The following is a 23764-nucleotide window of genomic DNA, read 5'->3' as shown; positions in this document are numbered from 1 at the left end:
AATGAACTGACCCTGTTGCCTGAAGCTGACCTTGCCAAACCAGTTCTTGCCCTTTAGCTGATCGAGATAGAGATCAAAGAGCAGGATATTGCTGAGTTTATGATACACACACACACCTTTCTATCTTGCATCTCATCTGTTTGTGTTCCTTCTTTATGGCCTATTTACGATGGGGAGGTGCCCGTTTTTATTATGGGTCCCATCGACCTGTCTGATGAAAAATGTTAAGTTTAACCAATGATTGATTATGGGCTGGACAAACTGGAAAATGGGCTTGTCATCATGATCCTGCTTTTTGTCGTGGAAACATGTGAGTGGTCAAACTGTAAATAAGGAATGTTTGCCTGAAGCACAATTTTTTGTATAAAAAGGGATAGCTTGCTTTGTAAAGTTGAGCAGTCTCCTGAGAACATACACCGTGTTGTACTTCTAGGATCTCTGTTACTGGCTGCAGCTAATAAATTTGATCTTTGACGCCACCAAGAAGAGTCCCGTGTCTCTGTGTTCTAAGACAGGTGATACCCGAAGACTTTGGGCATGCCCCTGGCGCCCCTGGGTTCTAAAACCCGGTTCTTCAGTGTCAGCCCAGAAGCAGAAGATGAGCTGCACATCGACAAACGAGGTGCATCACCAGAGCTGTGTGAGAGTGTCAGCCCAGGAGCAGAAGATGAGCTGCACATCACTAACGAGGTGCATCACCAGAGCTGTGTGAGAGTGTCAGCCCAGGAGCTGAAGATGAGCTGCACATCACAAACGAGGTGCATCACCAGAGCTGTGTGAGAGTGTGAGTCCTGGAGCTGCAGAAGAGCTGCACATCACAAACGAGGTGCATCACCAGAGCTGTGTGAGAATGTCATCCCTGGAGCTGAAGATGAGCTGCACATCACAAACGAGGTGCATCACCAGAGCTGTGTGGGAGTGTGAGCCCTGGAGCTGAAGATGAACTGCACATCACAAACGAGGTGCATCACCAGAGCTGTGTGAGAGTGTCAGCCCAGGAGCAGAAGATGAGCTGTACATCACAAACGAAGTGCATCACCATAGCTGTGTGAGAGTGTGAGCCCTGGGGCTGAAGATGAACTGCACATCACAAATGAGGTGCATCACCAGAGCTGTGTGAGAGTGTCAGCCCTGGAGCTGAAGATGAGCTGCACATCACAAACGAGGTGCATCACCAGAGCTGTGTGAGAGTTTCAGCCCTGGAGCTGAAGATGAGCTGCACATCACAAACGAGGTGCATCACCAGAGCTGTGTGAGAGTGTGAGCCCTGGAGCTGAAGATGAGCTGCACATCACAAACGAGGTGCATCACCAGAGCTGTGTGAGAGTGTGAGTCCTGGAGCTGCAGATGAGCTGCACATCACAAACGAGGTGCATCACCAGAGCTGTGTGAGAGTGTCAGCCCTGGAGCTGAGGATGAGCTGCACATCACAAACGAGGTGCATCACCAGAGCTGTGTGAGAGTGTGAGTCCTGGAGAAGAAGATGAGCTGCACATCACAAACGAGGTGCATCACCAGAGCTGTGTGAGAGTGTGAGCCCTGGAGCTGCAGATGAGCTGCACATCACAAACGAGGTGCATCACCAGAGCTGTGTGAGAGTGTGAGTCCTGGAGCTGCATATGAGCTGCACATCACAAACGAGGTGCATCACTAGAGCTGTGTGAGAGTGTCAACCCTGGAGCTGAAGATTAGCTGCACATCACAAACGAGGTGCATCTCCAGAGCTGTGTGAGAGTGTGAGTCCTGGAGCTGAAGATGAGCTGCACATCACAAACGAGGTGCATCACCAGAGCTGTGTGAGAATATCAGCCTTGGGGCAGAAGATGAGCTGCACATCACAAACGAGGTGCATCACCAGAGCTGTGTGAGAGTGTGAGCCCTGCGACTGAAGATGAGCTGCACATCACAGACGAGGTGCATCACCAGAGCTGTGTGAGAGTGTGAGCCCTGGGACTGAAGATGAGCTGCACATCAGAAATGAGGTGCATCACCAGAGCTGTGTGAGAGTGTCAACCCTGGAGCTGAAGATGAGCTGCACATCACAAACGAGGTGCATCACCAGAGCTGTGTGAGAGTGTGAGCCCTGGGACTGAAGATGAGCTGCACATCACAAACGTGGTGCATCATTAGAGCTGTGTGAGAGTGTCAGCCCCGGGACAGAAGATGAGTTGCACATCACAAACGAGGTGCATCACCAGAGCTGTGTGAGAGTGTGAGCCCTGGGACTGAAGATGAGAAGCACATCACAAACGAGGTGCATCACCAGAGCTGTGTGAGAGTGTGAGCCCTGGAGCTGAAGTTGAGCTTCACATCACAAACGAGGTGCATCACCAGAGCTGTGTGAGAGTGTGAGTCCTGGAGCTGCAGATGAGCTGCACATCACAAACGAGGTGCATCACCAGAGCTGTGTGAGAGTGTCAGCCCTGGAGCTGAGGATGAGCTGCACATCACAAACGAGGTGCATCACCAGAGCTGTGTGAGAGTGTGAGTCCTGGAGCTGAAGATGAGCTGCACATCACAAACAAGGTGCATCACCAGAGCTGTGTGAGAGTGTGAGCCCTGGAGCTGCAGATGAGCTGCACATCACAAACGAGGTGCATCACCAGAGCTGTGTGAGAGTGTGAGTCCTGGAGCTGCATATGAGCTGCACATCACAAACGAGGTGCATCACTAGAGCTGTGTGAGAGTGTCAACCCTGGAGCTGAAGATGAGTTGCACATCACAAACGTGGTGCATCATTAGAGCTGTGTGAGAGTGTCAGCCCCGGGACAGAAGATGAGTTGTACATCACGAACGAGGTGCATCACCAGAGCTGTGTGAGAGTGTGAGCCCTAGGACTGAAGATGAGAAGCACATCACAAACGAGGTGCATCACCAGAGCTGTGTGAGAGTGTGAGCCCTGGGGCTGAAGATGAGCTGTACATCACAAACGAGGTGCATCACCAGAGCTGTGTGAGAGTGTCAACCCTGGAGCTGAAGATGAGCTGCACATCACAAACGAGGTGCATCACCAGAGATGTGTGAGAGTGTCAGTCTGGAACAGAAGATGAGCTGCACATCACAAACGAGGTGCATTGCCAGAGCTGTGTGAGAGTTTCAGCCCTGCAGCTGTAGATGAGCTGCACATCACAAACGAGGTGCATCAAGAGAGCTGTGAGTGAGTGTGCGCTCTAAAGCAGATGAGCTGCACATCACAAACGAGGTGCATCACCAGAGCTGTGTGAGAGTTTCAGCCCTGAAGCTGTAGATGAGCTACACATCCCAAACGATGTGCATCACCAGAGCTGTGTGAGAGTGTGAGCCCTGGAGCTGAAGATGCGCTGTACATCCCAAACGATGTGCATCACCAGAGCTGTGTGAGAGTGGCAGCCCTGTAGCAGAAGATGAGCTGCACATCACAAACAAGGTGCATCACTAGAGCTGTGTGAGAGTGTCAGCCCTGGAGCTGAAGATAAACTGCACATCACAAACGAGGTGCATCACCAGAGCTGTGTGAGAGTGTGAGTCCTGGAGCTGCAGTTGAGCTGCACATCATAAACAAGGTGCATCACCAGGGCTGTGTGAGAGTGTCAGCCCAGGAGCTGAAGATAAACTGCACATCACAAACGAGGTGCATCACCAGAGCTGTGTGAGAGTGTCAGTCTGGAACAGAAGATGAGCTGTACATCACAAACGAGGTGCATCACCAGAGCTGTGTGAGAGTGTGAGCCCTGGAGCTGAAGATGAACTGCACATCACAAACGAGGTGCATCACCAGAGCTGTGTGGGAGTGTGAGCCCTGGAGCTGAAGATGGACTGCACATCACAAACGAGGTGCATCACCAGAGCTGTGTGAGAGTGGCAGCCCTGTAGCAGAAGATGAGCTGCACATCACAAACAAGGTGCATGACTAGAGCTGTGTGAGAGTGTCAGCCCTGGAGCTGAAGATAAACTGCACATCACAAACGAGGTGCATCACCAGAGCTGTGTGAGAGTGTGAGCCCTGGAGCTGAAGATGTACTGCACATCACAAACGAGGTGCATCACCAGAGCTGTGTGAGAGTGTCAGCCCAGGAGCAGAAGATGAGCTGTACATCACAAACGAAGTGCAGCACCCTAGCTGTGTGAGAGTGTGAGCCCTGGGGCTGAAGATGAACTGCACATCACAAACGAGGTGCATCACCAGAGCTGTGTGAGAGTGTCAGCCCTGGAGCTGAAGATGAGCTGCACATCACAAACAAGGTGCATCACCAGAGCTGTGTGAGAGTGTGAGTCCTGGAGCTACAGATGAGCTGCACATCACAAACGAGGTGCATCACCAGAGCTGTGTGAGAGTGTCAGCCCAGGAGCTGAAGATGAGCTGCACATCACAAACAAGGTGCATCACCAGAGCTGTGTGAGAGTGTCAGCCCTGGAGCTGAAGATGAGCTGCACATCACAAACGAGGTGCATCACCAGAGCTGTGTGAGAGTGTGAGCCCTGGAGCTGAAGATGTACTGCACATCACAAACGAGGTGCATCACCAGAGCTGTGTGAGAGTGTCAGCCCAGGAGCAGAAGATGAGCTGTACATCACAAACGAAGTGCAGCACCCTAGCTGTGTGAGAGTGTGAGCCCTGGGGCTGAAGATGAACTGCACATCACAAACGAGGTGCATCACCAGAGCTGTGTGAGAGTGTCAGCCCTGGAGCTGAAGATGAGCTGCACATCACAAACAAGGTGCATCACCAGAGCTGTGTGAGAGTGTGAGTCCTGGAGCTACAGATGAGCTGCACATCACAAACGAGGTGCATCACCAGAGCTGTGTGAGAGTGTCAGCCCAGGAGCCAAAGATGAGCTGCAGATCACAAACGAGGTGCATCACCAGAGCTGTGTGAGAGTGTGAGTCCTGTAGCTGAAGATGAGCTGCACATCACAAACGAGGTGCATCACCAGAGCAGTGTGAGAGTGTGAGGCCTGGAGCTGCAGATGAGCTGCACATCACAAACGAGGTGCATCACCAGAGCTGTGTGAGAGTGTGAGTCCTGGAGCTGCATATGAGCTGCACATCCCAAACGAGGTGCATTACCAGAGCTGTGTGAGAGTGTCAGCCCTGGGGCAGAAGCTGAGCTGCACATCACAAACGAGGTTCATCACCAGAGCTGTGTGAGAGTGTCAGCCTTTGGGTCAGAAGATGAGCTGCACATCACAAACGAGGTGCATCACCAGAGCTGTGTGAGAGTGTGAGCCCTGGGACTGAAGATGAGCTGCACATCACAGACGAGGTGCATCACCAGAGCTGTGTGAGAGTGTGAGCCCTGGGACTGAAGATGAACTGCACATCACAAACGAGGTGCATCACCAGAGCTGTGTGAGAGTGTCAGCCCTGGAGCTGAAGATGAGCTGCACATCACAAACAAGGTGCATCACCAGAGCTGTGTGAGAGTGTGAGTCCTGGAGCTACAGATGAGCTGCACATCACAAACGAGGTGCATCACCAGGGCTGTGTGAGAGTGTCAGCCCTGGAGCTGAAGATGAGCTGCACATCATAAACAAGGTGCATCACCAGGGCTGTGTGAGAGTGTCAGCCCAGGAGCTGAAGATGAGCTGCAGATCACAAACGAGGTGCATCACCAGAGCTGTGTGAGAGTGTCAGCCCTGGAGCTGAAGATGAGCTGCACATCACAAACGAGGTGCATCACCAGAGCTGTGTGAGAGTGTGAGCCCTGGAGCTGAAGATGTACTGCACATCACAAACGGGGTGCATCACCAGAGCTGTGTGAGAGTGTCAGTCCAGGAGCAGAAGATGAGCTGTACATCACAAACGAAGTGCAGCACCCTAGCTGTGTGAGAGTGTGAGCCCTGGGGCTGAAGATGAATTGCACATCACAAACGAGGTGCATCACCAGAGCTGTGTGAGAGTGTGAGTCCTGGAGCTACAGATGAGCTGCACATCACAAACGAGGTGCATCACCAGAGCTGTGTGAGAGTGTCAGCCCTGGAGCTGAAGATGAGCTGCACATCACAAACGAGGTGCATCACCAGAGCTGTGTGAGAGTGTCAGCCCAGGAGCCAAAGATGAGCTGCAGATCACAAACGAGGTGCATCACCAGAGCTGTGTGAGAGTGTGAGTCCTGGAGCTGAAGATGAGCTGCACATCACAAACGAGGTGCATCACCAGAGCAGTTTGAGAGTGTGAGGCCTGGAGCTGCAGATGAGCTGCACATCACAAACGAGGTGCATCACCAGAGCTGTGTGAGAGTGTGAGTCCTGGAGCTGCATATGAGCTGCACATCACAAACGAGGTGCATTACCAGAGCTGTGTGAGAGTGTCAGCCCTGGGGCAGAAGCTGAGCTGCACATCACAAACGAGGTGCATCACCAGAGCTGTGTGAGAGTGTCAGCCTTTGGGGTAGAAGATGAGCTGCACATCACAAACGAGGTGCATCACCAGAGCTGTGTGAGAGTGTGAGCCCTGGGACTGAAGATGAGCTGCACATCACAGACGAGGTGCATCACCAGAGCTGTGTGAGAGTGTGAGCCCTGGGACTGAAGATGAGCTGCACATCAGAAATGAGGTGCATCACCAGAGCTGTGTGAGAGTGTCAACTCTAGAGCTGAAGATAAGCTGCACATCACAAACGAGGTGCATCACCAGAGCTGTGTGAGAGTTTGAGTCCTGGAGCTGAAGATGAGCTGCACATCACAAACGAGGTGCATCACCAGAGCTGTGTGAGAATGTCAGCCTTGGGGCAGAAGATGAGCTGCAAATCACAAACGAGGTGCATTACCAGAGCTGTGTGAGAGTGTGAGCCCTGGGACTGAAGATGAGATGCACATCACAAATGAGGTGCATCACCAGAGCTGTGTGAGAGTGTGAGCCCTGGGACTGAAGATGAGCTGCACATCACAGACGAGGTGCATCACCAAAGCTGTGTGAGAGTGTCAACCCTGGAGCTGAAGATGAGCTGCACATCACAAACGAGGTGCATCACCAGAGCTGTGTGAGAGTGTGAGCCCTGGGACTGAAGATGAGCTGCACATCACAAATGTGGTGCATCATTAGAGCTGTGTGAGAGTGTCAGCCCCGGGACAGAAGATGAGTTGCACATCACAAACGAGGTGCATCACTAGAGCTGTGTGAGAGTGTCAGTCTGGAGCGAAAGATGAGCTGCACATCACAAACGAGGTGCATCATTAGAGCTGTGTAAGAGTGCCAGCCCCGGGACAGAAGATGAGTTGTACATCACAAACGAGGTGCATCACCAGAGCTGTGTGAGAGTGTGAGCCCTGGGACTGAAGATGAGCTGCACATCACAAACGAGGTGCATCACCAGAGCTGTGTGAAAGCGTCAGCCCTGGGGCTGAAGATGAGCTGTACATCACAAACGAGGTGCATCACCAGAGCTGTGTGAGAGTGTCAACCCTGGAGCTGAAGATGAGCTGCACATCACAAACGAGGTGCATCACCAGAGCTGTGTGAGAGTGTCAGTCTGGAACAGAAGATGAGCTGCACATCACAAGCAGGGTGCATCACCAGAGCTGTGTGAGAGTGTCAACCCTGGAGCTGAAGATGAGCTGCACATCACAAACGAGGTGCATCAAGAGAGCTGTGAGTGAGTGTGAGCTCTAGAGCAGAAGATGAGCTGCACATCACAAACGAGGTGCATCACCAGAGCTGTGTGAGAGTTACAGCCCTGCAGCTGTAGATGAGCTACACATCCCAAACGATGTGCATCACCAGAGCTGTGTGAGAGTGTGAGCCCTGGAGCTGAAGATGCGCTGTACATCCCAAACGATGTGCATCACCAGAGCTGTGTGAGAGTGTGAGCACTGGAGCTGAAGATGCGCTGTACATCCCAAACGATGTGCATCACCAGAGCTGTGTGAGAGTGTCAGCCCTGTAGCAGAAGATGAGCTGCACATCAAAAACAAGATGCATCACTAGAGCTGTGTGAGAGTGTGAGTCCTGGAGCTGCATATGAGCTGCACATCACAAACGGGGTGCATCACCAGAGCTGTGTGAGATTGTCAGCCCAGGAGCCAAAGATGAGCTGCAGATCACAAACGAGGTGCATCACCAGAGCTGTGTGAGAGTGTGAGTCCTGGAGCTGAAGATGAGCTGCACATCACAAACGAGGTGCATCACCAGAGCAGTTTGAGAGTGTGAGGCCTGGAGCTGCAGATGAGCTGCACATCACAAACGAGGTGCATCACCAGAGCTGTGTGAGAGTGTGAGTCCTGGAGCTGCATATGAGCTGCACATCACAAACGAGGTGCATTACCAGAGCTGTGTGAGAGTGTCAGCCCTGGGGCAGAAGCTGAGCTGCACATCACAAACGAGGTGCATCACCAGAGCTGTGTGAGAGTGTCAGCCTTTGGGGCAGAAGATGAGCTGCACATCACAAACGAGGTGCATCACCAGAGCTGTGTGAGAGTGTGAGCCCTGGGACTAAAGATGAGCTGCACATCACAGACGAGGTGCATCACCAGAGCTGTGTGAGAGTGTGAGCCCTGGGACTGAAGATGAGCTGCACATCAGAAATGAGGTGCATCACCAGAGCTGTGAGAGAGTGTCAACTCTAGAGCTGAAGATGAGCTGCACATCACAAACGAGGTGCATCACCAGAGCTGTGTGAGAGTTTGAGTCCTGGAGCTGAAGATGAGCTGCACATCACAAACGAGGTGCATCACCAGAGCTGTGTGAGAATGTCAGCCTTGGGGCAGAAGATGAGCTGCAAATCACAAACGAGGTGCATCACCAGAGCTGTGTGAGAGTGTGAGCCCTGGGACTGAAGATGAGATGCACATCACAAATGAGGTGCATCACCAGAGCTGTGTGAGAGTGTGAGCCCTGGGACTGAAGATGAGCTGCACATCACAGACGAGGTGCATCACCAGAGCTGTGTGAGAGTGTCAACCCTGGAGCTGAAGATGAGATGCACATCACAAACGAGGTGCATCACCAGAGCTGTGTGAGAGTGTGAGCCCTGGGACTGAAGATGAGCTGCACATCACAAATGTGGTGCATCATTAGAGCTGTGTGAGAGTGTCAGCCCCGGGACAGAAGATGAGTTGCACATCACAAACGAGGTGCATCACTAGAGCTGTGTGAGAGTGTCAGTCTGGAGCGAAAGATGAGCTGCACATCACAAACGAGGTGCATCATTAGAGCTGTGTAAGAGTGCCAGCCCCGGGACAGAAGATGAGTTGTACATCACAAACGAGGTGCATCACCAGAGCTGTGTGAGAGTGTGAGCCCTGGGACTGAAGATGAGCTGCACATCACAAACGAGGTGCATCACCAGAGCTCTGTGAAAGCGTCAGCCCTGGGGCTGAAGATGAGCTGTACATCACAAACGAGGTGCATCACCAGAGCTGTGTGAGAGTGTCAACCCTGGAGCTGAAGATGAGCTGCACATCACAAACGAGGTGCATCACCAGAGCTGTGTGAGAGTGTCAGTCTGGAACAGAAGATGAGCTGCACATCACAAGCAGGGTGCATCTTCAGAGCTCTGTGAGAGTTTCAGCCCTGCAGCTGTAGATGAGCTGCACATCACAAACGAGGTGCATCAAGAGAGCTGTGAGTGAGTGTGAGCTCTAGAGCAGAAGATGAGCTGCACATCACAAACGAGGTGCATCACCAGAGCTGTGTGAGAGTTACAGCCCTGCAGCTGTAGATGAGCTACACATCCCAAACGATGTGCATCACCAGAGCTGTGTGAGAGTGTGAGCCCTGGAGCTGAAGATGCGCTGTACATCCCAAACGATGTGCATCACCAGAGCTGTGTGAGAGTGTGAGCACTGGAGCTGAAGATGCGCTGTACATCCCAAACGATGTGCATCACCAGAGCTGTGTGAGAGTGTCAGCCCTGTAGCAGAAGATGAGCTGCACATCAAAAACAAGATGCATCACTAGAGCTGTGTGAGAGTGTGAGTCCTGGAGCTGCATATGAGCTGCACATCACAAACGGGGTGCATCACCAGAGCTGTGTGAGATTGTCAGTCTGGAACAGAAGATGAGCTGCACATCACAAACAAGGTGCATCACCAGAGCTGTGTGAGAGTGTCTGCCTGGGAACAGAAGATGAGCTGCACATCCCAAACGATGTGCATCACTAGAGCTGTGTGAGAGTGTCAGTCTGGAGCTGAAGATGCGCTGTACATCACAAACGATGTGCATCAGCAGAGCTGTGTGAGAGTGTCAGCCTTGGGTCAGAAGATGAGCTGCACTTCCCAACGAGGTGCATCACCAGAGCTGTGTGAGAGTCTCAGAGGTGGAGCAGAAGATGAGCTGAACATCACAAACGAGGTGCATCACCGGAGCTGTGTGAGAGTGTCAGCCTTGGAACAGAAGAAGAGCCACACATCACAAACGAGGTGCATGAGCAGAGCAGTGTGAGAGTGTGAGCCCAGGAGCAGAAGATGAGCTGCACATCACAAACGAGGTGCATCACCGGAGCTGTGTGAGAGTGTCAGCCTTGGAACAGAAGAAGAGCCACACATCACAAACGAGGTGCATGAGCAGAGCAGTGTGAGAGTGTGAGCCCAGGAGCAGAAGAAGAGCTGCACATCACAAATGGGAATTTCGAGGGCGGTGCTGTGGAATGAAGTAGGACACACCAGGGAGGGCTGGGGCACAAGATAGAGCTGTCTTAGTGTAGCTGTGGGGGGCTCGCGTGCTGCAACAACTAGGGTGCTCAGGTCAGGAGTGAGGTACACTGGCAGAACTGTGTGTGTCACTGGATTGGAACTGAAAGGCCCAGCCCTCAGCAAACAATGAGTGTGGTGGGTCAACATTCAAATGCATTGCAGAGCACAGAGATGGTCTCAGTACTGTAATGAAAATGAGTACTGTGTGTCAAGGATGAGGTGCACTGGCAGAGCTTTGAGTCGGGCTCAGTACTGTAACGAAAATGAGTACTGTGTGTCAAGGATGAGGTGCACTGGCAGAGCTAGTACTGTAATGAAAATGAGAACTGTGTGTCAAGGATGAGGAGCACTGGCAGAGTACCGAGCTGACCTCAGTACTGTAACCAAAATTAGTACTATGCGTCAAGGCTGAGGTGCATTGGCAGAGCTCTGAGCCGGTCTCAGTACTGTAACGAAAATGAGGGCTGTGGGTTAGAGCTGAGGTGCACTGTCAGAGCACTGAGTCGACCTCAGTACTGTAACAAATATGAGTACTGTAGGTCGTGATGAGGTGCACTGGCAGAGCACCGAGTTGACCTCATTACTGTAATGAAAATGAGTACTGTGCATCTCGGCTAAGGTTCACTGGTACACACTGAGTCAGCCAGACCAGAGAGTGAGGTGGGTCAGAGCTGAGGTGCATCAGCAGAGCTCTGCAGGTGTCTCAGTAGTGACAGAGCACAGGGTGCTCTGGGTCAGGGTGAGGTGCATCAGCAGAGCTCTGCAGAGGTCTCAGTGGTATCAGAGCAGGGAGTGCTGTGGGTCATGGCTGAGGTGCATCAGCAGAGCTCTGCAGAGGTCTCAGTAGCGTCAGAGCAGGGAGTGCTGTGGGTCATGGCTGAGGTCCATCAGCAGAGCTCTGCAGAGATCTCAGTAGCGTCAGAGCAGAGAGTGCTGTGAGTCAGGTCTGAGGTGCATCAGCAGAACTCTGCAGAGGTCTCAGTAGCGTCAGAGAAGCGAGTGCTGTGGGTCATGGCTGAGGTATATCAGCAGAGCTCTGCAGAGATCTCAGTAGCGTCAGAGCAGGGAGTGCTGAGGGTCATGGCTGAGGTGCATCAGCAGAGCTCTGCAGAGATCTCAGTAGCGTCAGAGCAGAGAGTGCTGTGGGTCAGGTCTGAGGTGCATCAGCAGAGCTCTGCAGAGGTCTCAGTAGCGTCAGAGCAGGGAGTGCTGTGGGTCATGGCTGAGGTGCATCAGCAGTGCTCTGCAGAGGTCTCAGTAGCGTCAGAGCAGGGAGTGCTGTGGGTCATGGCTGAGGTGCATCAGCAGAGCTCTGCAGAGATCTCAGTAGCGTCAGAGCAGAGAGTGCTGTGGGTCAGGTCTGAGGTGCATCAGCAGAACTCTGCAGAGGTCTCAGTAGCGTCAGAGCAGATAGTGCTGTGGGTTATGGCTGAGGTGCATCAGCAGAGCTCTGCAGAGATCTCAGTAGCGTCAGAGCAGAGAGTGCTGTGGGTCAGGTCTGAGGTGCATCAGCAGAGCTCTGCCGAGGTCTCAGTAGCGTCAGAGCAGGGAGTGCTGAGGGTCAGGTCTGAGGTGCATCCGCAGAGCTCTGCAGAGATCTCAGTAGCGTCAGAGCAGAGAGTGCTGTGGGTCATGGCTGGGGTGCATCAGCAGAGCTCTGCAGAGATCTCAGTAGCGTCAGAGCAGGGAGTGCTGTGGGTCATGGCTGAGGTGCATCAGCAGAGCTCTGCAGAGATCTCAGTAGCGTCAGAGCAGGGAGTGCTGTGGGTCATTGCTGAGGTACATCAGCAGAGCTCTGCAGAGGTCTCAGTAGCATCAGAGCAGAGAGTGCTGTGGGTCAGGTCTGAGGTGCATCAGCAGAACTCTGCAGAGGCCTCAGTAGCGTCAGAGCAGGGAGTGCTGTGGGTCATGGCTGAGGTGCATCAGCAGAGCTCTGCAGAGGTCTCAGTAGCATCAGAGCAGAGAGTGCTGTGGGTCAGGTCTGAGGTGCATCAGCAGAACTCTGCAGAGGTCTCAGTAGCGTCAGAGCAGAGAGTGCTGTGGGTTATGGGTGAGGTGCATCAGCAGAGCTCTGCAGAGGTCTCAGTAGCGTCAGAGCAGAGAGTGCTGTGGGTCATGGCTGAGGTACATCAGCAGAGCTCTGCAGAGGTCTCAGTAGCATCAGAGTAGAGAGTGCTGTGGGTCAGGTCTGAGGTGCATCAGCAGAACTCTGCAGAGGTGTCAGTAGCGTCAGAGCAGAGAGTGCTGTGGGTTATGGGTGAGGTGCATCAGCAGAGCTCTGCAGAGGTCTCAATAGTGTCAGAGCAGAGAGTGCTGTGGGTCAGGACTGAGGTGCATCAGCAGAGCTCTGCAGAGATCTCAGTAGCGTCAGAGCAGAGAGTGCTGTCGGTCATGGCTGAGGTGCATCAGCAGAGCTCTGCAGAGGTCTCAATAGTGTCAGAGCAGAGAGTGCTGATGGTTATGGGTGAGGTGCATCAGCAGAGCTCTGCAGATATCTCAGTAGCGTCAGAGCAGAGAGTGCTGTGGGTCAGGTCTGAGGTGCATCAGCAGAACTCTGCAGAGGTCTCAGTAGCGTCAGAGCAGAGAGTGCTATGGGTCATGGCTGAGGTGCATCAGCAGAGCTCTGCAGAGGCCTCAGTAGCGTCAGAGCAGAGAGTGCTGTCGGTCATGGCTGAGGTGCATCAGCAGAGCTCTGCAGTGGTCTCATCAGCGTCAGAGCAGGGAGTGCTGTGGGTCAGGGTGAGGTGCATCAGCAGAGCTCTGCAGAGGTCTCAGTAGCGTCAGAGCAGGGAGTGCTGTGGGTCATTGCTGAGGTACATCAGCAGAGCTCTGCAGAGGTGTCAGTAGCATCAGAGCAGAGAGTGCTGTGGGTTATGGGTGAGGTGCATCAGCAGAGCTCTGCAGAGGTCTCAATAGTGTCAGAGTAGAGAGTGCTGTGGGTCATGGCTGAGGTTATGTTATGTTATGTTATGTTATGTTATTTTAATTTATACAGCGCTCAGATGCCGCAGCCAAGAGGCGTCCCGGCGCTTTCCAGAGATGGTAAAACACAACACAGCAAAGGTGTAGGGGAGCAAAGAAAGTTAAGCTGAAGAAAATAGGAAGGTTTTTAATGCCTTCCGAAAAAGAAGCAGATCAGGAATGGCACGGAGAGTGATAGGTAAGGAATTCCAGAGAGCAGCCGCCAACACTGAAAAAGAGCGACCGCCCATTCTAGCTCTTTTAAAGCGGGGCACAATGGCGAGATTAGAGCCTAAGGATCGGAGGGTTCTGGACGGAACATAGTGTTGGATAGTCTGCGATAAAATAGGAGGGGAGGCAGATTTAAGAATTTTAAAAGTTAAGCACAGAGCTTTAAACTTAATTCTTTGCCCTACAGGCAGCCAATGTAGATCTCGAATAGTACGACGGGCGGACACAAACTTCGGAAGGCCGACAAGCATCCTGGCCGCCGCGTTTTGCACCCTCTGAAGGCGGGCCAGTTCTGCTTGGTTCACACCCAAAAACAGAGAGCTGGCATAGTCCAATCTGGTGAGAACCAGAGCTTGGACTATGATCTGTCTGGTGTCCGCATCGAAGAACTTAAAGATGGGTCGGAGGCAATGCAAAGCACCAAAACAAGTACCAGCTACACGTTTGGTATGGGAGGAGAAAGAGAGTTTGTCATCGAGCCACACTCCGAGATTTCTGACTTCAGCAACAGGGGTGGGAACAAGGCCCAATTCAGATGGCCACCATTGATCTCCCCAGAGTCCACCTTCCCAACCAAAGATAATGACCTCGGTCTTAGAGGCATTAAGTTGTAATCGATTGTTCGCCATCCAGCCTGCCACAGCTTTAAGGGCGGACTGAAAGGTAGGGGCATCCATATTGAGGTGCATCAGCAGAGCTCTGCAGAGGCCTCAGTAGCGTCAGAGCAGAGAGTGCTGTCGGTCAAGGCTGAGGTGCATCAGCAGAGCTCTGCAGTGGTCTCATCAGCGTCAGAGCAGGGAGTGCTGTGGGTCAGGGTGAGGTGCATCAGCAGAGCTCTGCAGAGGTCTCAGTAGCGTCAGAGCAGGGAGTGCTGTGGGTCATGGCTGAGGTGCATCAGCAGAGCTCTGCAGAGGTCTCAATAGTGTCAGAGCAGAGAGTGCTGTGGGTCAGGACTGAGGTGCATCAGCAGAGCTCTGCAGAGATCTCAGTAGCGTCAGAGCAGAGAGTGCTGTCGGTCATGGCTGAGGTGCATCAGCAGAGCTCTGCAGAGGTCTCAATAGTGTCAGAGCAGAGAGTGCTGTGGGTCAGGACTGAGGTGCATCAGCAGAGCTCTGCAGAGATCTCAGTAGCGTCAGAGCAGAGAGTGCTGTCGGTCATGGCTGAGGTGCATCAGCAGAGCTCTGCAGAGGTCTCAACAGTGTCAGAGCAGAGATTGCTGTTGGTTATGGGTGAGGTGCATCAGCAGAGCTCTGCAGAGAACTCAGTAGCGTCAGAGCAGAGAGTGCTGTGGGTCAGGTCTGAGGTGCATCAGCAGAACTCTGCAGAGGTCTCAGTAGCGTCAGAGCTGAGAGTGCTGTGGGTCATGGCTGAGGTGCATCAGCAGAGCTCTGCAGAGGCCTCAGTAGCGTCAGAGCAGAGAGTGCTGTCGGTCATGGCTGAGGTGCATCAGCAGAGCTCTGCAGTGGTCTCATCAGCATCAGAGCAGGGAGTGCTGTGGGTCAGGGTGAGGTGCATCAGCAGAGCTTATGCAGAGGTCTCAGTAGCGTCAGAGCAGGGAGTGCTGTGGGTCATTGCTGAGGTACATCAGCAGAGCTCTGCAGAGGTGTCAGTAGCATCAGAGCAGAGAGTGCTGTGGGTCATGGCTGAGGTGCATCAGCAGAGCTCTGCAGAGGTCTCAGTTACGCCAGAGCAGAGAGTACTGTGGGTCAGGGTGAGGCACATCAGCAGAGCTCTGCAGAGGTCTCAATAGTGTCAGAGCAGAGAGTGCTGTGGGTTATGGGTGAGGTGCATCAGCAGAGCTCTGCAGAGGTCTCAGTAGCGTCAGAGCAGGGAGTGCTGTGGGTCAGGGTGAGGTGCATCAGCAGAGCTCTGCAGAGGTCTCAGTAGCGTCAGAGCAGGGAGTGCTGTGGGTCATGGCTGAGGTGCATCAGCAGAGCTCTGCAGAGGCCTCAGTAGCGCCAGAGCAGGGAGTGCTGTGGGTCAGGGCTGAGGTGCATCAGCAGAGCTCTGCAGAGGTCTCAGTGGAGTCAGAGCAGAGAGTGCTGTAGGTCAGTGTGAGGTGCATCAGCAGAGCTCTGCAGAGATCTCAGTAGCGTTAGAGCAGAGAGTGCTGTGGGTCAGGTCTGAGGTGCATCAGCAGAACTCTGCAGAGGTCTCAGTAGCGTCAGAGCAGAGAGTGCTGTGGGTCATGGCTGAGGTGCATCAGCAGAGCTCTGCAGAGATCTCAGTAGCGTCAGAGCAGAGAGTGCTGTCGGTCATGGCTGAGGTGCATCAGCAGAGCTCTGCAGAGGTCTCAATAGTGTCAGAGCAGAGAGTGCTGTTGGTTATGGGTGAGGTGCATCAGCAGAGCTCTGCAGAGGTCTCAATAGTGTCAGAGCAGAGAGTGCTGTGGGTCAGGACTGAGGTGCATCAGCAGAGCTCTGCAGAGATCTCAGTAGCGTCAGAGCAGAGAGTGCTGTCGGTCATGGCTGAGGTGCATCAGCAGAGCTCTGCAGAGGTCTCAACAGTGTCAGAGCAGAGAGTGCTGTTGGTTATGGGTGAGGTGCATCAGCAGAGCTCTGCAGAGATCTCAGTAGCGTCAGAGCAGAGAGTGCTGTCGGTCATGGCTGAGGTGCATCAGCAGAGCTCTGCAGAGATCTCAGTAGCGTCAGGGCAGAGAGTGCTGTGGGTTATGGGTGAGGTGCATCAGCAGAGCTCTGCAGAGATCTCAGTAGCGTCAGAGCGGCAGTGCTGTGGGTCAGAGCTGAGGATCCTCAGCACAGCTCTGCAGAGGTCTCAGTCCCGTCAGAGCAGGGAGTGCTGTGGGTCAGGGTGAGGTTCGTTCATCAGCTGAGCTCTGCAGAGGTCTCAGTGCCATCAGAGCAGGGAGTGCTGTGTGTCAGGACAGAGGTGCATCAGCAGAGCTCTGCAGAGGTCTAAGTAGCGTCAGAGCAGGGAGTGCTGTGGGTTATTGCTGAGGTACATCAGCAGAGCTCTGCAGAGGTCTCAATAGTGTCAGAGCAGAGATTGCTTTGGGTCAGGGTGAGGCACATCAGCAGAGCTCTGCAGAGGTCTCAGTAGCGTCAGAGCAGGGAGTGCTGTGGGTCAGGGTGAGGTGCATCAGCAGAGCTCTGCAGAGATCTCATTAGCGTCAGAGCAGAGAGTGCTGTCGGTCATGGCTGAGGTGCATCAGCAGAGCTCTGCAGAGGTCTCAATAGTGTCAGAGCAGAGAGTGCTGTCGGTCATGGCTGAGGTGCATCAGCAGAGCTCTGCAGTGGTCTCATCAGCGTCAGAGCAGGGAGTGCTGTGGGTCAGGGTGAGGTGCATCAGCAGAGCTCTGCAGAGGTCTCAGTAGCGTCAGAGCAGGGAGTGCTGTCGGTCATGGCTGAGGTGCATCAGCAGAGCTCTGCAGTGGTCTCATCAGCGTCAGAGCAGGGAGTACTGTGGGTCATGGCTGAGGTGCATCAGCAGAGCTCTGCAGAGGTCTCAGTAGCGTCAGAGCAGGGAGTGCTGTGGGTCAGGGTGAGGTGCATCAGCAGAGCTCTGCAGAGGTCTCAGCGCCAGATTAGGGAGTGCTGTGGGTCAGGACTGAGGTGCATCAGCAGAGCTCTGCAGTGGTCTCATCAGCGTCAGAGCAGGGAGTGCTGTGGGTCAGGGTGAGGTGCATCAGCAGAGCTCTGTAGAGGTCTCAGTAGCGTCAGAGCAGGGAGTGCTGTGGGTCATTGCTGAGGTACATCAGCAGAGCTCTGCAGAGGTCTCAATAGTGTCAGAGCAGAGATTGCTTTGGGTCAGGGTGAGGCACATCAGCAGAGCTCTGCAGAGGTCTCAGTAGCGTCAGAGCAGGGAGTGCTGTGGGTCAGGGTGAGGTGCATCAGCAGAGCTCTGCAGAGATCTCAGTAGCGTCAGAGCAGAGAGTGCTGTGGGTCATGGCTGAGGTGCATCAGCAGAGCTCTGCAGAGATCTCAGTAGCGTCAGAGCAGATAGTGCTGTGGGTCAGGTCTGAGGTGCATCAGCAGAACTCTGCAGAGGTCTCAGTAGCATCAGAGCAGAGAGTGCTGTGGGTCAGGTCTGAGGTGCATCAGCAGAACTCTGCAGAGGTCTCAGTAGCGTCAGAGCAGAGAGTGCTGTGGGTCATGGCTGAGGTGCATCTGCAGAGCTCTGCAGAGATCTCAGTAGCGTCAGAGCAGAGAGTGCTGTCGGTCATGGCTGAGGTGCAACAGCAGAGCTCTGCAGAGGTCTCAGTGGCGTCAGAGCGGCAGTGCTGTGGGTCAGAGCTGAGGATCCTCAGCACAGCTCTGCAGAGGTCTCAGTCCCGTCAGAGCAGGGAGTGCTGTGGGTCAGGGTGAGGTTCGTTCATCAGCTGAGCTCTGCAGAGGTCTCAGTGCCGTCAGAGCAGGGAGTGCTGTGTGTCAGGACAGAGGTGCATCAGCAGAGCTCTGCAGAAGTCTAAGTAGCGTCAGAGCAGGGAGTGCTGTGGGTTATTGCTGAGGTACATCAGCAGAGCTCTGCAGAGGTCTCAATAGTGTCAGAGCAGAGATTGCTTTGGGTCAGGGTGAGGCACATCAGCAGAGCTCTGCAGAGGTCTCAGTAGCGTCAGAGCAGGGAGTGCTGTGGGTCAGGGTGAGGTGCATCAGCAGAGCTCTGCAGAGATCTCAGTAGCGTCAGAGCAGAGAGTGCTGTGGGTCAGGTCTGAGGTGCATCAGCAGAACTCTGCAGAGGTCTCAGTAGCGTCAGAGCAGAGAGTGCTGTGGGTCATGGCTGAGGTGCATCTGCAGAGCTCTGCAGAGATCTCAGTAGCGTCAGAGCAGAGAGTGCTGTCGGTCATGGCTGAGGTGCAACAGCAGAGCTCTGCAGAGGTCTCAGTGGCGTCAGAGCGGCAGTGCTGTGGGTCAGAGCTGAGGATCCTCAGCACAGCTCTGCAGAGGTCTCAGTCCCGTCAGAGCAGGGAGTGCTGTGGGTCAGGGTGAGGTACGTTCATCAGCTGAGCTCTGCAGAGGTCTCAGTGCCGTCAGAGCAGGGAGTGCTGTGTGTCAGGACAGAGGTGCATCAGCAGAGCTCTGCAGAGGTCTAAATAGCGTCAGAGCAGAGAGTGCTGTGGGTCATGGCTGAGGTGCATTAGCAGAGCTCTGCAGAGGTCTCAGTCCCGTCAGAACAGGCAGTGCTGTGGGTCAGGGTGAGGTGCATCAGCAGAGCTCTGCAGAGGCCTCAGTAGCGTCAGAGCGGGCAGTGCTGTGGGTCAAGGCGAGGTGCTTCAGCAGAGCTCTGCAGAGGTCTCAGTAGCGTCAGACCAGATAGTGCTGTGGGTCAAGGTGAGGTGCATCAGCAGAGCTCTGCAGATGTCTCAGTAGCGTCGGAGCACAGAGTGCTGTGGGTCAGGGTGAGGTGCATCAGCAGAGCTCTGCAGAGGTCTCAGTAGCATCAGAGCAGAGAGTGCTGTGGGTCATGGCTGAGGTGCATCAGCAGAGCTCTGCAGAGATCTAAGTAGCGTCAGAGCAGAGAGTGCTGTCGGTCATGGCTGAGGTGCATCAGCAGAGCTCTGCAGTGGTCTCATCAGCGTTAGAGCAGGGAGTGCTGTGGGTCAGGGTGAGGTGCATCAGCAGAGCTCTGCAGAGGTCTCAGTAGCGTCAGAGCAGGGAGTGCTGTCGGTCATGGCTGAGGTGCATCAGCAGAGCTCTGCAGTGGCCTCATCAGCGTCAGAGCAGGGAGTGCTGTGGGTCATGGCTGAGGTGCATCAGCAGAGCTCTGCAGAGGTCTCAGTAGCGTCAGAGCAGGGAGTGCTGTGGGTCATTGATGAGGTACATCAGCAGAGCTCTGCAGAGGTCTCAATAGTGTCAGAGCAGAGATTGCTTTGGGTCAGGGTGAGGCACATCAGCAGAGCTCTGCAGAGGTCTCAGTAGCGTCAGAGCAGGGAGTGCTGTGGGTCAGGGTGAGGTGCATCAGCAGAGAGTGCTGTTGGTCAGGGTGAGGTGCATCAGCAGAGCTCTGCAGAGGTCTCAGCGCCAGAGCAGGGAGTGCTGTGGGTCAGGGTGAGGTGCATCAGGTTGGGAGTTGGTGTCAGTGCTCTAAAAAGGACGAGTGCTTGAAGTCAGGGATGAGGTGCATCAGCAGAACTCTGCAGAGGTCTCAGTAGCGTCAGAGAAGAGAGTGCTGTGGGTCATGGCTGAGGTGCATCAGCAGAGCTCTGCAGTGGTCTCAGTAGCGTCAGAGCAGAGAGTGCTGTGGGTCAGGACTGAGGTGCATCAGCAGAGCTCTGCAGAGGTCTCAGCGCCAGAGCAGGGAGTGCTGTGGGTCAGGGTGAGGTGCATCAGGCTGGGAGTTGGCGTGAGTGCTCTAAAAAGGACGAGTGCTTGAAGTCAGGGATGAGGTGCAGCGGATGAGCTGGGGGTCGGTCCCAGTGCTGTGCACTGGTGTGCCCTGTCCGAGCTCTGCCCACTCGTGCCAGCCTCGTGACCCTCTGCTGCAGGGCTCGGGTTCCTTTCATGCCACATTGGTGGATTCCAAGCACAAGGGACCCGGGACGTCCCACAGACCCGGACACACAGCCAGGAAGGAGACAGACAGCCTTGGCACCCCCTGGCAGGACACCCCCGGCGGGGGCTCCGCCGCTTTCCCTTACGTGCTCAGTGATGGTAAAACACTTCAAAATGACGTCAGCTCCCGGCGCGTCAGCAGCATCCCTCTCCAATCCGAGCGCGCAGAGGGTGGGCGTGGCCGCTGCTTGTATAAATATGCATAATTGGGGAGGGAAGATCTGTAACCAGAGAGAAGCGAGCAGGGAAGGAGCAGTCCAGGGGGGAGAGAGCAGGAGGAAGCAGCTCGGAGCAGAGAGCCCGAGCAGCGACTGACACCCCAGAGGGCCTGGAGCAGCCACGCGGCAGCAAGAAAGGGGGCATCACAGAGGGGCCGAGGGACTGGAGCAGCCCCCCTCTGCCGCAAGAAGGGGTCACCCACTGACTGACATCCCAGAGGGGCTGGAGCAGCCACGCTGCAGCAAAGGGGGGCACCCACTGACTGGCATCCTAGAGAGGGTCAGAGGGACTGGAGCAGCCCCCCTCTCTGCAGTAAGAAGGGGTCACCCTCAGACTGACATCCCAGAGGGGTGAGAGGGACTGGAGCAGCCCCCCTCTGTGCAGCAAGAAGGGGTCACCCTCAGACTGACATCCCAGAGGGGCGAGAGGGACTGGAGCAGCCCCCTCGCTGCAGCACCCGCTGGCATCCCAGAAGGTCTGGAGGAGACCAAACTGCAGCAACAAGTGAGCAAGCACTCCATCCCAGAGGGAGTGGAGCAGCCCCCCTGCAGCAACAACTGAGCACTCGGAATCCCAGAGGGAGTGGAGCAGCCCCCCTGCAGCAACAACTGAGCACTTGTTGGAATCCTTAGAGTGAGTGGAGCAGCCCCCCTGCAGTAACAAGTGAGCACTCGTTGGATTCCCAGAGGGAGTGGAGCAGCCCCCCTGCAGCAACAACTGAGCACTTGTTGGAATCCTTAGAGTGAGTGGAGCAGCCCCCCTGCAGTAACAACTGAGCACTTGTTGGAATCCTTAGAGTGAGTGGAGCAGCCCCCCTGCAGTAACAAGTGAGCACTCGTTGGATTCCCAGAGGGAGTGGAGCAGCCCCCCTGCAGCAACAACTGAGCACTTGTTGGAATCCTTAGAGTGAGTGGAGCAGCCCCCCTGCAGTAACAACTGAGCACTTGTTGGAATCCTTAGAGTGAGTGGAGCAGCCCCCCTGCAGCAACAAGTGAGCACTCGTTGGATTCCCAGAGGGAGTGGAGCAGCCCCCCTGCAGTAACAAGTGAGCACTCGTTGGAATCCCAGAGGGAGTGGAGCAGCCCCCCTGCAGTAACAAGTGAGCCGTTGCTGCCATCCAGGTGGGACTAGACTAGATTTACGCAGAGGCGCTCAGAACAGTCACACTTTACACGGATAGTGTTTTACCCTGGATTTCTTTGATTTGAGTTTTCACACTCCGAACCACCAACACCCTCACATCGCAGATTGTTTACTGGATGCACAAGTGCCCACACTGAGTGGATTTTTCTCGTCCCAGCGAGAGGGTGGGGGCTACAGGAGGACCTAAAGAATCGTTGAGGGCTGCCTGCCCTCACTAGAGACATCCATTACAGACTCATCGTACAAATAAGAGGGCCAATCAGAAACCATGTCAACCAAGGAGGCGGAAGTGCTTGGTATCTGCTCCAGCTACCAGGCGGTCATGCCGCAATTTGTGTGCAAAACGGAGGAGTTCCCTCACCCCATCAAAACCAAGGTGTTGAAGGGTAAAGGCAAGCTGCGAAGGCCCCGGCAGTCCAGGTTCAAGACGCAGCCGGTCACTTTCGACGAGATCCAGGAGGTGGAGGAGGAAGGGACCTCAGCCACAGACGAGGAGAAGGCGCGGAGGTCCTTCCTGAAGTCACTGGAGTCCCTGAGGAGGAGCACGCAGAACTTGCACCTCCAGCACAAGGAGACGTTGAGCAGCAACTCCAAGATGAGGCACAGCCTCGATTCCAGCGACTCTGACTCTACGCACTGAAAGGGGCCAGTCTGGGACCTGCTGGGCCCTCAATGCCCCGCTCCAGGCCAGGGATCCAGGCAGCATGGCCGAAACATGTCGCCACAACCAGGCAGTTGCGACAGAGGCTGCTGCTATGGACAGTGTGTCTAGAGGTGATTTCATGGGCAGTGGGCGCTACAGAAGGCTTGTCCACCCACTGGCTTGGAGAAGTCTAAGGTAGGTCCCCCTCAACCTACTAGCTGAGACATTAGCCTTCACTTCCGTTGGATCTACACAATCCCACCGTGTGATTCCTGCTCCAGAGTTTCAAATCTATCAACCACGTCAGAGCCTTCACTGTACAAGTGCTTCCTGTGGGACTGCCTGGGAGCACCTCGTCACTGCACAACCCACGCAGGGCTGGAACTTTTCAAGAGCTCTTTTGAAAGACATTTTGGTTCCAATATGGGGATTTTAAAGGGGCAGGTCTGAATCGCTGCAGGACTGTAAGAGTTAATTCAACAACACAGGATCAGAGAGAAACTGGTGTCATTATACCACATGTGGAGGCCAGTCCTTGAAATCAGTAAAGATTGTTGCATCATGGTGAGGCTTCAAGGCACTTGAATAACCAAAGAAGGAGTGGAGTCAAACTATGCTACAAAGAAATAGTTTGAAATGACCTTGACTACAAGCTGCTGCATCCAAAGGGCACCGTGGACAAAACGTTTCTTGGCCCGACTTTTGCACACTTGTATCAAAAGCCAGGTTTCCTTGCACAAGCCGGTGACTTTTCCTAACAAGGGCCGAACTCTTGTTTTGTATCCTAAAACTGCCCTTTTTTCTATTTTTGTAGGAGGAAGTCTGGAGCAATTAACTTTTTCGAAGAAATTTCTATTTTCCTGTTTTTTGTTATTCTTTTAAATAATGCCGGTGGTGGTAACTGAATCTGTTTCTACCTAATCAAATGTCATATTTTAATTAAAAAGAAATATTTTGTTGAAACGTTTGCATGGTGTATGTGTGACAGGCACGTGAAGCGATATTTCTCCGTACAACACATGCCACAGTTATCAACTTTGTAGTAAGGGCTGCACGGGCGTCGTTACCAGATGCAACGGGCCCGACTCACAGAACTAACTTAAGACAAATTCCTAAACTTACTACTTTTGGTATTCACAGAAGTTAGGATTTTGTCTTAAGACAGACTTAAGACAGACTTAAGATAGACTAAAGACAGAATCCTAACTTAAGTCTGTCTTATGTCTGTCTTAAGTCTGTCTTAAGACAAAATCCTAACTTCTGTGGATACCAAAAGTAGTAAGTTTAGGATTTTGTCTTAAGTTAGTTCTGTGAATCGGGCCCTTTGTAACTATTGAGTTTTAAAGTACATCTGACATTGGTACGTATGCTGTTTGTAACATCCTCCAACTTTGGCAATTGTTTGCACTCTGACAAATGAGGGTCCTATTTACAAGGGCTTACTATGA

At 53.8% G+C, this 23764-nt stretch overlaps 1 protein-coding gene across 1 annotated transcript; it reads left to right on the top strand.

Annotated features, from left to right (window-relative positions):
• The first annotated feature begins 20553 nt into the window (after positions 1 to 20553).
• On the top strand, positions 20554 to 23279 carry C3_2H11orf96 (chromosome 3_2 C11orf96 homolog). Its single transcript, XM_078684352.1, has one exon. It carries the CDS (start codon positions 21942 to 21944, stop codon positions 22311 to 22313), a length of 372 nt encoding a protein of 123 aa, XP_078540478.1. The 5' UTR covers positions 20554 to 21941; the 3' UTR covers positions 22314 to 23279.
• The last annotated feature ends 485 nt before the right edge of the window (positions 23280 to 23764 follow it).

Source organism: Lissotriton helveticus, chromosome 3_2, assembly GCF_964261635.1.
Source record: "Lissotriton helveticus chromosome 3_2, aLisHel1.1, whole genome shotgun sequence".
NCBI lineage: Eukaryota > Metazoa > Chordata > Amphibia > Caudata > Salamandridae > Lissotriton > Lissotriton helveticus.
The sequence above is the reverse complement of the archived record's forward strand: the minus strand, read 5'-3'. Positions and strand labels throughout refer to the sequence as shown.

Coding starts and splice junctions, on each gene's coding strand:
- C3_2H11orf96 (XM_078684352.1), top strand. CDS start 21,942: ATGTCAACCAAGGAGGCGGAAGTGCTTGGTATCTGCTCCAGCTACCAG.